Source organism: Coccomyxa subellipsoidea (genome assembly GCF_000258705.1).
Source record: "Coccomyxa subellipsoidea C-169, whole genome shotgun sequence".
NCBI lineage: Eukaryota > Viridiplantae > Chlorophyta > Trebouxiophyceae > Coccomyxaceae > Coccomyxa > Coccomyxa subellipsoidea.
In genome coordinates, this window is record NW_005178031.1 from 460,928 (window position 1) to 472,611 (window position 11,684).

At 52.3% G+C, this 11,684-nt stretch overlaps 3 protein-coding genes across 3 annotated transcripts; 2 read left to right on the plus strand and 1 right to left on the minus strand.

Moving 5' to 3' along the window:
• Window positions 1-101: 101 nt before the first annotated feature.
• On the plus strand, window positions 102-5,446 carry COCSUDRAFT_56610 (putative aldose reductase; the record flags this gene model as incomplete). The annotated part of the gene is made up of 11 exons (XM_005645877.1): window positions 102-121; window positions 262-349; window positions 521-570; window positions 1,119-1,230; window positions 1,723-1,851; window positions 2,302-2,412; window positions 2,811-2,909; window positions 3,384-3,524; window positions 3,943-4,086; window positions 4,879-4,969; window positions 5,403-5,446. 11 exons carry the CDS (start codon window positions 102-104, stop codon window positions 5,444-5,446), a joined length of 1,029 nt encoding a protein of 342 aa, XP_005645934.1.
• A 430-nt stretch (window positions 5,447-5,876) lies between these two features.
• COCSUDRAFT_48090 (hypothetical protein) lies at window positions 5,877-7,492 on the minus strand. Its single transcript, XM_005645878.1, has 5 exons — window positions 7,281-7,492; window positions 7,048-7,156; window positions 6,854-6,893; window positions 6,537-6,655; window positions 5,877-6,289 (listed from the first exon to the last, which is right to left on the minus strand). Exons 1-5 carry the CDS (start codon window positions 7,418-7,420, stop codon window positions 6,155-6,157), a joined length of 543 nt encoding a protein of 180 aa, XP_005645935.1. The 5' UTR covers window positions 7,421-7,492; the 3' UTR covers window positions 5,877-6,154.
• Window positions 7,493-7,809: 317 nt separating this feature from the next.
• On the plus strand, window positions 7,810-10,746 carry COCSUDRAFT_56612 (hypothetical protein; the record flags this gene model as incomplete). The annotated part of the gene is made up of 8 exons (XM_005645879.1): window positions 7,810-8,473; window positions 8,722-8,795; window positions 9,031-9,162; window positions 9,394-9,524; window positions 9,830-9,941; window positions 10,177-10,245; window positions 10,381-10,437; window positions 10,618-10,746. The coding sequence occupies 8 exons, from the start codon at window positions 7,810-7,812 to the stop codon at window positions 10,744-10,746; spliced, it is 1,368 nt and encodes a 455-aa protein (XP_005645936.1).
• Window positions 10,747-11,684: the final 938 nt, after the last annotated feature.

Genomic DNA, 11,684 nt, shown 5'->3' on the forward strand with positions numbered 1-11,684 from the left:
CAAAATGAATCGAGTCGATATTGCTGGGAGACTGAACGAATTTCCGTAAACGATCGTCCATTCTTCTTCGTCTATCAATCACAGTGACAAGGACGACAACGATGACAGACATCGATGTCAAGTACGCCGTTGCCTTCCTTCCCCTTGTCCTCGGTGTCGGAAACCAGATAAATGTATGCAGTCAATCAGAAATGGGCACACTTGCGCTGATTGCATCGTCTCGAGCCAATTTCTGCACGTCTTTGCACGTCTGCCCTGCAGGGAGTACAAAGTCGTGGACGTCCCCAAAGAGAAGCTGAACAATGGACTGGAGATCCCCTTGCTGGGCCTCGGCACCTGGAAAGCGGAGGTACAGTATTAATTCAAGAGCAAGATCAGACCTTCTTTTAGGAGAACCTCTTTCGTCAACCTTCTGCTGAAATTATCGGATGCGAATTCAGGCTAGTGGGCCTCTTCGACCTTGTTCTTGTACCAGCTTTTTTGTGAGTATCTATGAGGAAAGGCACCTGGTGTGCTGCAGCCTGGTGTGGTGGGCAAAGCTGTGGAGAATGCTCTGAAGCTGGGCTACAGGTCTGGCTTCCTTCCCCCAGCGCCAATCTGAGACCGCTGCATTCCCATGCATGTGGAAGGGTCCGTCCCATCAATACATATGGGATACATATTGCTGTTCCATAGCCAGTGTGCACAACACACACACAGCGCCTGTAAGCAAAGCAAACAGCGGCAATTAAGTGTGCCTCTCAGATTCCTCGGTAAGCAAGCATTCCTTCCATAACAGCCACAGGGTATCACACTTTGTTCTTTTTGGCAAGGTGTACCCTGCCATGATGGAGAGATGTGATACCTTGCGACTGGGAGCTCTTAATTCTACTTCACACAGCATCAAAGCAGTGCCATGAACAGGCAGCACGAGGCATCTTCACCAGCCTCATGGGAGCCAATACCTGTACCTTGTGCTGGCAGCATGAGACATCTCGACCAGCCTCACTTCATCAACATGCTAACAGCTTGACACAGCCTCTCTTCATGTTCTGGCATGTTGACCAGTCTCCACTTCACTGAAATCTTCAGAGACAGGCTGACACGTTTACAGACAGAGCTGCTTGTGCTGCTGGCAGGCACATTGACTGCGCAGCCCTGTACCACAACCAGGACGAGGTAGGCCGCACGCTGCACAAGGTGTTCAAGGAGGGCAAGGTCAAGCGCGAAGATGTGTGGATCACCTCCAAGGTGCGTACCATGCACTCATTGGGTCTCAGGGAGCTCAATTGTCCCTCTTCACTGCCCCTATTGGCGCACTTTTGTTGCTCAGAATTCAGTCCCCCATTTGACCCTTCCTGCAGCATGCTGCTACCCTTCTGTTGCAGAAGCATGGTCTGTGGAGTGTCTGTCGCTGCCATGCAAGCAGCTTGCATCCAGTGTTAAGAGCTTTCCCTGCAATCTTCAGACTTATACCACAGGCCTTTTGCTTATTGGGGTGCACTGGGCCTTCAAGTGCACAGTCACGAGAGCACCTGGTAGGAAGGTCGTCAAGGCAGAGTGCTGGCTCAACAAACAGAGACAGAGTGCATGAAGTGTGCTCACTGGGCACTTACTGTTGCCTCATACTCAGTGGAGCCTTCTGGCATGTCATTTGCTGCCCTTGACACTCAGGGATGTGCACATCCAAGCTTAACCCAAGGTGCTGTCTGCTGATGCTTCTGATATTTCCCACCTGTGCAGCTGGACAACAAGGACCATGACCCGGAGAGAGTGATAGAGGCATGCAAGGAGACTCTGAGGGAGTTGCAGATTGAGCAGCTGGACCTCTTCCTCATGCACTGGCCTATCGCTGCCAAGGAGGGGCCCAGCGTGGATCCACCCATCAAGGAAATCCACCCTTTGCCAAATTCAGATGTTGATTCACTGAAGTGAGGAGTAGTGACTAAGCAGCGCCCTTCCCTATGGGGGCTTGATATGCCGCATCGAGAGCCAGAGGCTCCTGGATGACCTGAGAGGTTGCATGGAGGGCAAAGAAGGGATTAATTGGCAGGCAATCGTTCCAATGCATCTGCATGACGTATTGGAGCATTTGCATGATGCATCCTGCAGCCCTTTGCTCTCACAGCTGCAGATTGTGGCCTGGCAATGCACCAGTCTCAAGACTTTGCACTGTCTTGACACTTCAAGGGAGTGACACGGAAAGGGCAGCAGGTGCAGAGCACCACCAGAGTGGATTCTTACTCAGCATTTCCGAGCTGTGAGCTGGTAGGAAAAGCATATTAGATTATATATCTGAGCTGTGTGGTGATGACGTGGCAGGTGACCTGGCAGGCCATGGAGAAGCTGGTGGACGATGGCCTTGTGAAGACCATCGGCGTCTCCAATTTCAGCGTCAAAAAGCTGGAGGCACGCCCTCTGAACCTCTTATCAGTTTGCTGGATGCTGTCCATGCCTGCCTGGGCATTGAAAGAAAGATATAGTTATGCATGCGCCTGTTCTGATTTCCGCGAATGCTGCTTGTAGAAAATCCTGTGGCGGTGATCGCTGATCACATTCATGGCTGTCCTCATGTCACAGTCTGATCCTTCAAGTGTGTCGTGAGCAGTGCAATCACTTCACAGCATATACCCCAGGGCTACTGCTGCTATTAAGTACCTGCTATACATGAAGACAGACTTTGAGAAGTCTGAGTGTGACATGAGGGTCGCCAGAGGCAGGGATACCCCAACGGACAGCCACAGCAACTGAACAGAGGCGCAGACAGACAGCCACTCCGTGCCTGAGTCATATAGGTAGTGGCATGATGGATGCTGGTTGCATGCATGCAGGACCTTCGCAGTCATGCGCGCATCCAGCCGGCGGTGCAGCAAATAGAGGGGCACCCGTACTTCCGCAACAATTACAACATCCACTTCTGCAAGACCCACGTGCGCGCACCTGCCGCCACCTGCATGCACTGGCATTACTTGCAAGTTGCTTGCATGGTCACATTCCTCTACTTTCCAGGACTCTGCTAGCCCTACGGCACGCCTATATGCAGAATGTGTATGGTATTACTCAAGCAATGTAGGCCTGCAAGTGCACTAAAAGCATCAAGCATGCTGGAACACCTATGCTGCATGTCTTAAGTCTTCAGTGGCCAGGCAGAATCAATGCCTGCATGTGAGAATGGATGATGTATATCTTCCTCCAGCACTGCTGACATGCACTGCCATGTACGGGGGGCATGCATTTGACTGAAAAGAACCTCTGAGACCTGGGTCTTTGTCATGCACCAGGACATGCCTATGATTGGGATGCTTATGAGCAAAATAAGAAGATTGTCCTGTCATTTGACAAAGCATGCATGTGATTAAGATGCCCATGAGCAAAATGGATATCTGTGTCATGTCATGTGACAGGGCATGCATGTGACGGCATACTCACCCCTGGGCACACCGGACAGCGCCAGCATGACCCACCGCGACAAGAATGTCCCCGTGCTGCTTCATGACCCCCTCGTCCAAAAGGTTTCCAAGAAGCATGGCAAGAACCCTGCGCAGGTGCGCGCACATGCCTCCTGACTTGTTCTATCAATCACCCCTAACTAAATTTTTTCTAGCACATCTGATCCGACCCAGCATAATACAGTGGTCGGGCGCTTGCTTGGGTTGATAGTGCGACAGTGATTGATCTTCAATAGACTTGATAAGTGTTGGAAAAGGGGGAGAACTGGCCTCAAGTCGACAGCAAACATTGGCCGTGCTCTGGTGTGAACTACGGCACACGCCGCATGACTGTCACTGCATTGACGACCAAGCCCAGCTCATGGACTGAGTTGTCTGCAGTGGGAGTCATGTGTTGGTTGCCAGTCCGCAACATCTCTATCAAAATACCTGCACACGAGGATTAAATCTGCAGTGTGACAAATCACAAGCATGTGCTGGCATGTGACGGTAAGCGGTGCATGCATGCGCGCAGGTGCTGATCCGCTGGGGCATCCAGCGTGGCACATCAGTCATCCCCAAGGCGACCACGGTGGAGCACATGAAGGGCAACCTGGAGGCTGCCAACTGGGAGATGCCCCCTGAAGACTTCAAGGACCTCAACTTCCTCGGCTACCAGGTCTGCTTCTGCCCTGGCTCATGTTTCCTTCAAACATAGAAGGAACGCTGGGGGGACGACTTGTTGACTGGGCCCCAGCAATGAGCTGCAGCATCTTATCTTGGTGCCTCAGGTTTGGGGTTTGAGGCGTTGTCAGGGGTTCTTAACCTACCTTCATCTCCCTTTGTCTGGTGCATGCTGCCTCAGTTCTGGGAATGAACAGGTTGCTGAAGTGCCTCCACCTGCTTTCAAACCCCCAAATCTTATGCATGTTGATGGGCTGCCTCTGGCCCCGGCTCACAGGCCCTTAGCTGAGTGCATTCTTTCCCCTGGCCCTAGGAGCAGAGGGGGACATTAGATCAAGAATATGTGATTGGATCCTCCTGTGAGGTTTGCTTGCAGAGTCTTCCTGCCTCAGATGTGATGCCAGAGTGTATCTGCCTTCCTTCAGACTGATGCATGCTGATGGGTCTTGTAAGTGGACTCATGCCAACGTACTTAGGCACCATACTCCTATTCCCTGGCCGACCAAGTGGCGACCTCAAGGCACTGCCAAGTGAGACCGCCAAATTGTGGGCTCTACCATTCGACTGTGCTGAGCCTGCCAGAAGTGCTGCTCCACTTGCCAACCTCCACAAACACCGCTAGATTTGGTCCTTGCTGACTATGACCCCTCCTCAGGACCTTCAGAAAGGCCCAAGCACATAACACTGGCTGCCAGAGGCTACTTCTCCCCATGAGGCTACCCCAATGCAAGAACTCAATGGATGTATGTAGAGCTGAACATGGTGACTGCTGGTGCTGCCTGTGCAGAAACGCATGGTGGACGGCAGTGCCTGGTTCATCCGGCCGGAGGGCCCCTACAAGAACCTGACTGACCTGTGGGACTTCGAGGAGCAGACAGGTGTGCATGCATGCATAATTGACGTGTGCATGCATGCATGATTGATGTAGCACGGACTGTGTTGCATTCGGCCTGCAATGCATTGTTCAGTGCATGGGTTGTACGAGAAGTGAGCCCTACAGATTGCGCTCATGGCCGCTCATGGCGCTCATGGCCGCTCTGCAGTTGAGAGAATCATCAGTCTTCTTCTGGGGTTGTGCAAAGTGCATCTGCACACTTGACTTTCTTGCAGGGCTTGTTGATACAAGGCAGTTCAAGTCTGGTCTCTTTGAACATCTGGCTGAATGCAGATGACCGCGAAGCCTTCCATTTGGCACGCAGCCAGGTTAAAGAGGCTGGACTTGTTCTGCCTGTGTGTTGTGCCATGAATTGATCGGAGAATGAAGGTGGAAGAGCACGGCTGATCTTTATTCTCTGATGGCTCTTCACACAGGGTGGCCGCCTGGAGAGTCCACTGTGGGTATTGAGGTCAAGTGAAGCAGGAGCATGTGGAAGCACTGAGGAAGCTGCCTCCATGCTGTGAGGCTTGACATGCATGTAGCTGAGGTACATGAAGGTGCAAGCAGAGTGTCATTACCATTCATGTGATGGCCATGGGATGGGATGAAGCATGCTTGTGCTGACCCCGACATCAGAATTGTTATGGGAAATCCCACGCTCTCAAGAGTCGTTACTGCAGCCAAAACTTTGCGTCCACAAAGAAACACGTAGCTGTGATTGCCATGAGTTGTAAACTGCTCATGGCGTTTCACTTATTACGCCTGTAGGCCTGTGGAATGTCTGTGAAGGCTTCCTATAGATTGCGCAAGGAAGTTACAAGCGCATACGTGGATCTCAAAAGTTTGTGCCGTTCATGTTGGCAACCTATCTCCCTTCACTGCCTTAGAGGCCCTTGTTTGCAATATGTACAAATAAGCAGGGTTACATGCTCTGAAGCTGCTGTGTTGGCAACTCACATGTCAAAAGCCGTCGCTGTCATGCCAACAAATGAGCATTATCTTGTCATTGATCCTAATCTATCTTCCACATGCGTTCTTGCATGTCTTGACCTGACACTGCTGCCACACTTCTTCAACACCTTGAAAAGCACAGGTGAGCTCATCTGCCATCTCAAATGATGCAGCTCGTGAAGCACATGCAAGCACATAAATCCTGGGCGTTTCCTGAGACTAAGGGCCAATGTGATCACCAGAGTCGCTTGTTGGGCACCCTGAACCCACACCGACCCCTGTCCCCAACTGTCTCATAGGCTGCAATCATTTTCCGCAACTTCCCCTCCGTTAGAAGCATTCGATTCAGCTTCTTGTCCCGCGCCATGGCCTGCAGACACAGCAGCAACACATCGTTGATTGATTGCTCAGCAGATGCTGCTTCCACATTCCTCTCACCGGCTGGTCCGGTCATGGGTACGAGTCATCTGAAATTTGAAGTCATGCAGAGCACTCGATAACACACCTGCAAGTCCAAAATTGGGCTCGCAGTGATAAGCCCTGTGCATGAATTGCATGCACATTTGTCCAGCGCAAAATGTTCTGGAACCATGGGCTAGGAGAGTGCATGCGCTGACCTGCAGATCATCCCCGTGTGCTTCTTTCAAGCGCTCCATGATCTGCCGCTGGTTTGTTGTGAGCTTCTGCAGGGGAGCTGGGCCGCTCCTTCGGCATTTGCCCTCAAGCGCCCTCAGATCTGTACATCCAAACATTTTGGACTGTTATGACTGATTTGTAAAGGCCATGTGAAAATATTTCACCACTCTAACGGCCAAAAAGGGGTCGATTCCAGGCCCGAATGCATGCTATGAATTACGCTGTCTCTGGTATTGTTGTGAGCGCGTGCACACAAGACACAATGCTAGTTTGACTGCTGAGGTGCATGGGAGCACACCATCATCGCTCTCTGCCTCATTGTCTATCTCCTCATCATCCTGCAGGGAACCAGAAGTAGAGTCAGGTCTCAAAAGATGCAACACAGCAGATACCGCTGCAACTTGCTATTGATTGCAGATTCACTGACACACAAAAAAGAGAGAGTTGGAAATTATAGCCAGCGAGATGGAATGTGGTTGTCCTGGAGATCACCTGGATGATGTCCGGCTTGGCATTCCTGCCAAAGCCTGCGTTGGGGTCTTGGAGGACCTTGTTGCTAGCATAGTTGGATGTGAGAGGCTTCTCTCGATCCCAATTTGGCCTGCAAAGGACAATGGGAATCAATGTTAGATGGGCTGGTAGGCAATTGACAAAAGAATGAATCCAGAGAGCCACAGCAAGAAACAACTTGCTGCAGCCATCAAGGGAGTGCACAGGTCGCTCACTCGGCCCCCAGCTTTGCAGCCATGCCAGGTCGATGTGCTGTAATTTCGAGGGGAATCTTGGCCTTTGTACGCGGCTTTTTCTTTCCCTTGACAGTGAGCTTGGGACGAAACTTCTTTGCACGCCGCAATGATCTCCCCATCCTGGACTGACGCCTGTGCTTCTAGGCTTTAAGACTTTTTTGCATTTACATGAGAATGCTCATCGAAACCTGCCCAAGTAAACGACAATTCCTGTACGTGTACAACAGGTGCAGCACACAAAAAGTGGGGTGGCTTTAGGCGGCTCAAGGAGCGATCAACAATGCAAACACAGACGCAAAGCACCCAGTATAGACTCGAGCAAATTGATGTGGAGCCAGAAAGTTGTGATCAGTACATCTGAAAGCTAGGCGAGAATAGTAAATGCGCGGTGATTATATGTTGTTGCCTGCCGCTTTGGCCAGGTGCAGACCGCGGCAGCCTTCCGCTTGGAGAGATTCATTGGACTGGAGCGCATCCTGCGAGCTGGTGGCAACCTCACGTTCGTCTGATGGAAGTCAGTCCTCCGAACGTCGCCGAGGCGCTAGCCAATGACTCCCTCTTCGACTATGTTTTCAGCAAGAGTGAGCTTGACGACGTCCTTCAATTTATGGAGCGGCAGCAGGACGAGCCTGTTGCAAACCACAGCAGTAACGTGTTCCTAGGCAACGCACCTCCTGCCTCCGTTTCCCTGCAGTTCCAGCCACACCCGAGTGGAGGATTCAGCGGAAACCCCTTCACCAGCCTGGGACTAGACCAGGGTCTCAACGGGGCGCAGCCATACCTGTCACAGATCGAGAGCGATCCGTTTTCCAGCCAGGCAATGGGGCAACCAGACAGCCTGGGCTTCGATCTTGGCATGCAGCTGGACCCTGAGCTGAACCCTCTCCATCAGGGCAACATCAGCCTTGGGCCCCAGTCCAGAATTAAGGCGGAGCCTATGTGTGGATTGGAGCCAGCGGGTCTGAGGAGTCCACTGGAGGGGTCAGCCAGTCCATCGCCCAATCATGCTGGCAGCCTAGGGCCTGCAGATAGCCTGCCAAGTGCAGCTGGGGCTCCCTTGAAATCAGAAGCTCAACCGCTGAGTGCAGCCTTCGCGAAGCTGGGATCAGGTGGCCTCACATCGCCTGCTGGAAGGCCGCGGCAATTCAGTTCAGAGCTGCACCCTGGCTCAGGTGCTCCAGTGAAAAGAGGTGAGTTGGATTGCTGCTCCTCGTCAAGAAAAGCTGTACGACCTGCTTCACAGAAGCTTTTGTTGCATGTGTCGCAAAGATAATCTCACGAAGAGCATATAATTGGCTTGAATGACGTCGAAGCATGACGTCTTCACCATTTTAGCTCCTTGCTTTTGTGCGATCCCTGACTTGCATATCAATCGATCGAATTCAAATTGTTCTAAGACTGTCATCTGCTGCCATCACAGGTACCAAGCAGCACACCAGTCACAGCACTGTGGAGAAGAATAGGCGAGATCGCATCAACTCCCTCATCGATGAGGTGCTGCCCTCACCTGCACAGCAATTCTTATTCTGCAGTTGTACGTCTTATTCCTGTTGTGCATATTCTGTGCATGCAGCTCAGCACTGGTGTCTTGAGCAGCAAGACAGCTTCTCTTGCATTCTCAACCAGGAATAAGAATTGGATCCATTTGTGGCATGCATGGCTCGTGTGAAAGGCATGCATGGGTGGAAGGTGTCAGCTATTCTCTCACAGGTCTCTGTGTTTGGCACAGCTACGAGATCTGGTGCCCCCACAGCAGAAGGAGTCCGCCAACACATCCCAGGACAATCTGGACCCCACCAAGCGGCCCAAGCATGTTGTCCTCTCGGACACCATTCTCCTCGTCAAGTCCCTGGCTGACAAGGTGCTTCAGAGCTCAACACCAGACTAGAAGCCCCCTGCATCTGAGATGCCTTGCCTTACTTCCCAACCTTCCTGCTCCCTCTTCTAAGCGAGTCACATGTCCTGCCCTGAGCAACAGTGTGCCTTGGGAGATCATGCAGGATTTGATGCACTGAGCTACTTGCATGTGACATGCCCGCTTGATGCTCATGTTTGGTGGTGTCTGATGTGGGCAGCTGGGGGGGTGTCATAGGTGCATGCTACCGAGAAGGCGCTCGCGCGAGCGCAGAGCGGCGGCGGCAAAGAGGACTCGCAGCACTCGCAGGAGAATGGGGCGCAGGATCTGCTGCGGCGATCCCTCCCTGAGGGCACGGCATTCAACAGGTAAATGACTGACATGCCTGACAAACAATTCCAAGTCTTAATTGTAATAAGCGCCCAGCATGCGGAGGATGCCAAGACTCTGAAGGTCCCGACACACCAGTGCCTTTGCTTATACTTCCGCGCCTGACATTTTCCCACTGATGATGAGGCGCCCTGCGGCCTGGCTGTGCTTGCCAGCTGCCAGCTCAGCAATGGGTGGCCTGAATCTCCATGTCATCAATAGGTCAATGTTAATGAGGTCCGTTGAAGGCACGTAGAGGTCTGAAGAGCACAATTGCTGATTCCTGTTTCTGTGCACCCTGCAGCGACACTGCATCCTCGTCAGGACCCTCGCAGGACCTTCCATCGGTGCCCAAAGGAGCGCCCATGTCTTCTGGGGTGGTCGTTGAGCGGAGCAATGGCTGCCTGCTTGTGAAGGTCAGCTCACTTTCGTATTATCCCTGTCGTGTTCATTGGGCCCAACAACATAGTCATGAACCTTTGGCTTTGTGGACTCATCTGTGCTTTGATTTTCATGCAGTACAGTATCGGCCACGCATGCTCCGCCAATCAGCTTTTATGCAAGCCTGGCATGCCTGCCTTGTACAGCATTGTGGGCAGACAAAGCAGTCTGGCTGCCTGTGCTGATGGGCTGCTGATTGGCGCTGCGCAGGTGAACTGCAAGGACCGGCGGGGGCTGTTGGCAGATGTGATCTCAGCGCTGAAATCCTTCCCATTGGAGGTGAGGCACCACGCTTTCTCTGCAAACGTCAAGTGATAAATGACGTCCTTGTCGGCAATTGCATGCAAAGTGGAGTGTGGTAGAATAAGGGTGGGTGGGAGGTGTATCTGAAGGACTTTCTGTGTCCTGATGCAGATCACAACAGCGGCGGTGACAACCACAGCAGACGGCTTTGTCTGCGATGTATTCCAGGTATGGCTCTTGTGTTTACCACGATGCATCATGCATGCCCACCTGTCCATGCCCAGCAAGACTGTCAGCGGCCAGGCGTACTGTGCACTTCCTCTCTCGCATGCAGACAATATGGAATAACCCTCTAGATTGTCACTCGATGTCGGGGATGTTCTTCTCACGTTCCACCTTGTTATGCAGGTGAAGGCGCCGTCAGGGCAGGAGTACTCAGAGGAGGAGATCCAGTGCCACGTGCACTTTGCGCTGTATCCATCCTCCACACGCGAGCCGCAGCTCGGAGATAAGCGGCAGCGCATGCGCGACGAGTGACATGCTCCGGCGGCTGCCTGGCTCCGAGGGTTGTCAGAGTGGTGTTCGCAATGTGGGCACATCGGCATGGCTGCAGCAGGAAGGCCTGTCTTTATTGGAATCATGGGTTGGCGTTGTTGGTGTTACCACTCTGCGTAGCTGGGGACAGAGTGAGATCTGGGTGGACTTTCTTCCTGCAGCAAGTCAGCAAAGAGAGGCTGCCGGGCAGGGCAGCGTTGCTTCAGCACCTGTGAGGCTTGTTGTCCTTTCATGCATGGGGCACTGACAGCCCATGCAGATTGGGGCAAGCATAAGGTTTTCCACCCTTCAGCTTGCTGGAAGGGACGATCTGGAGGGTAGCCGGCACATGCCTGCAGGTGTGTGCTCCTGGCGGCCTGGCCAGCTGAGGAAAACAGTGATTGGCAATTCCTTGCGCAGCCAATTTCCTTCCATGGAGTTTTATTCAAGTGGGAGGACAGCCAGGCCTTGGAATTTCTTAGAACACTAGGAGCTTCAAACGAGGACTTTGCGATTCTAAACGCCCATTTGGGTACGCAACCTTTTCTTTCAGCGCAGCACTCAGTTGCTCCGCAAGTGTTTGGCAGCAGCGGAAATTGACATGCCATGTTTTGGCAGTGTACAATATTGGTTGGAGAAGTTTGCTGGGTACATGGGGGTATCGTGCAGGTGTAACATTGGCAGGGTGGGTTTGAAGTGCTGTGAAGAATGATCCAGTTGCAAAGTCTTTACTGGTTGCTCTTCTAATATTCTCCCAGTGGTGCCGTTCAGCATGTCAGGCTCATTATCTAGGGGATTGAGACCATTTCTTCTTTCCCTTTGCGGCAGCTTCCTTCATGAAGCTCATAATGCTTAGAGCGCGTCAACTTGAAGATTGACTGATGGAACAATGTTGCTGTACCTTTGGTTTCAAATGCTCGCAATGGTGATGGATCCAGGGA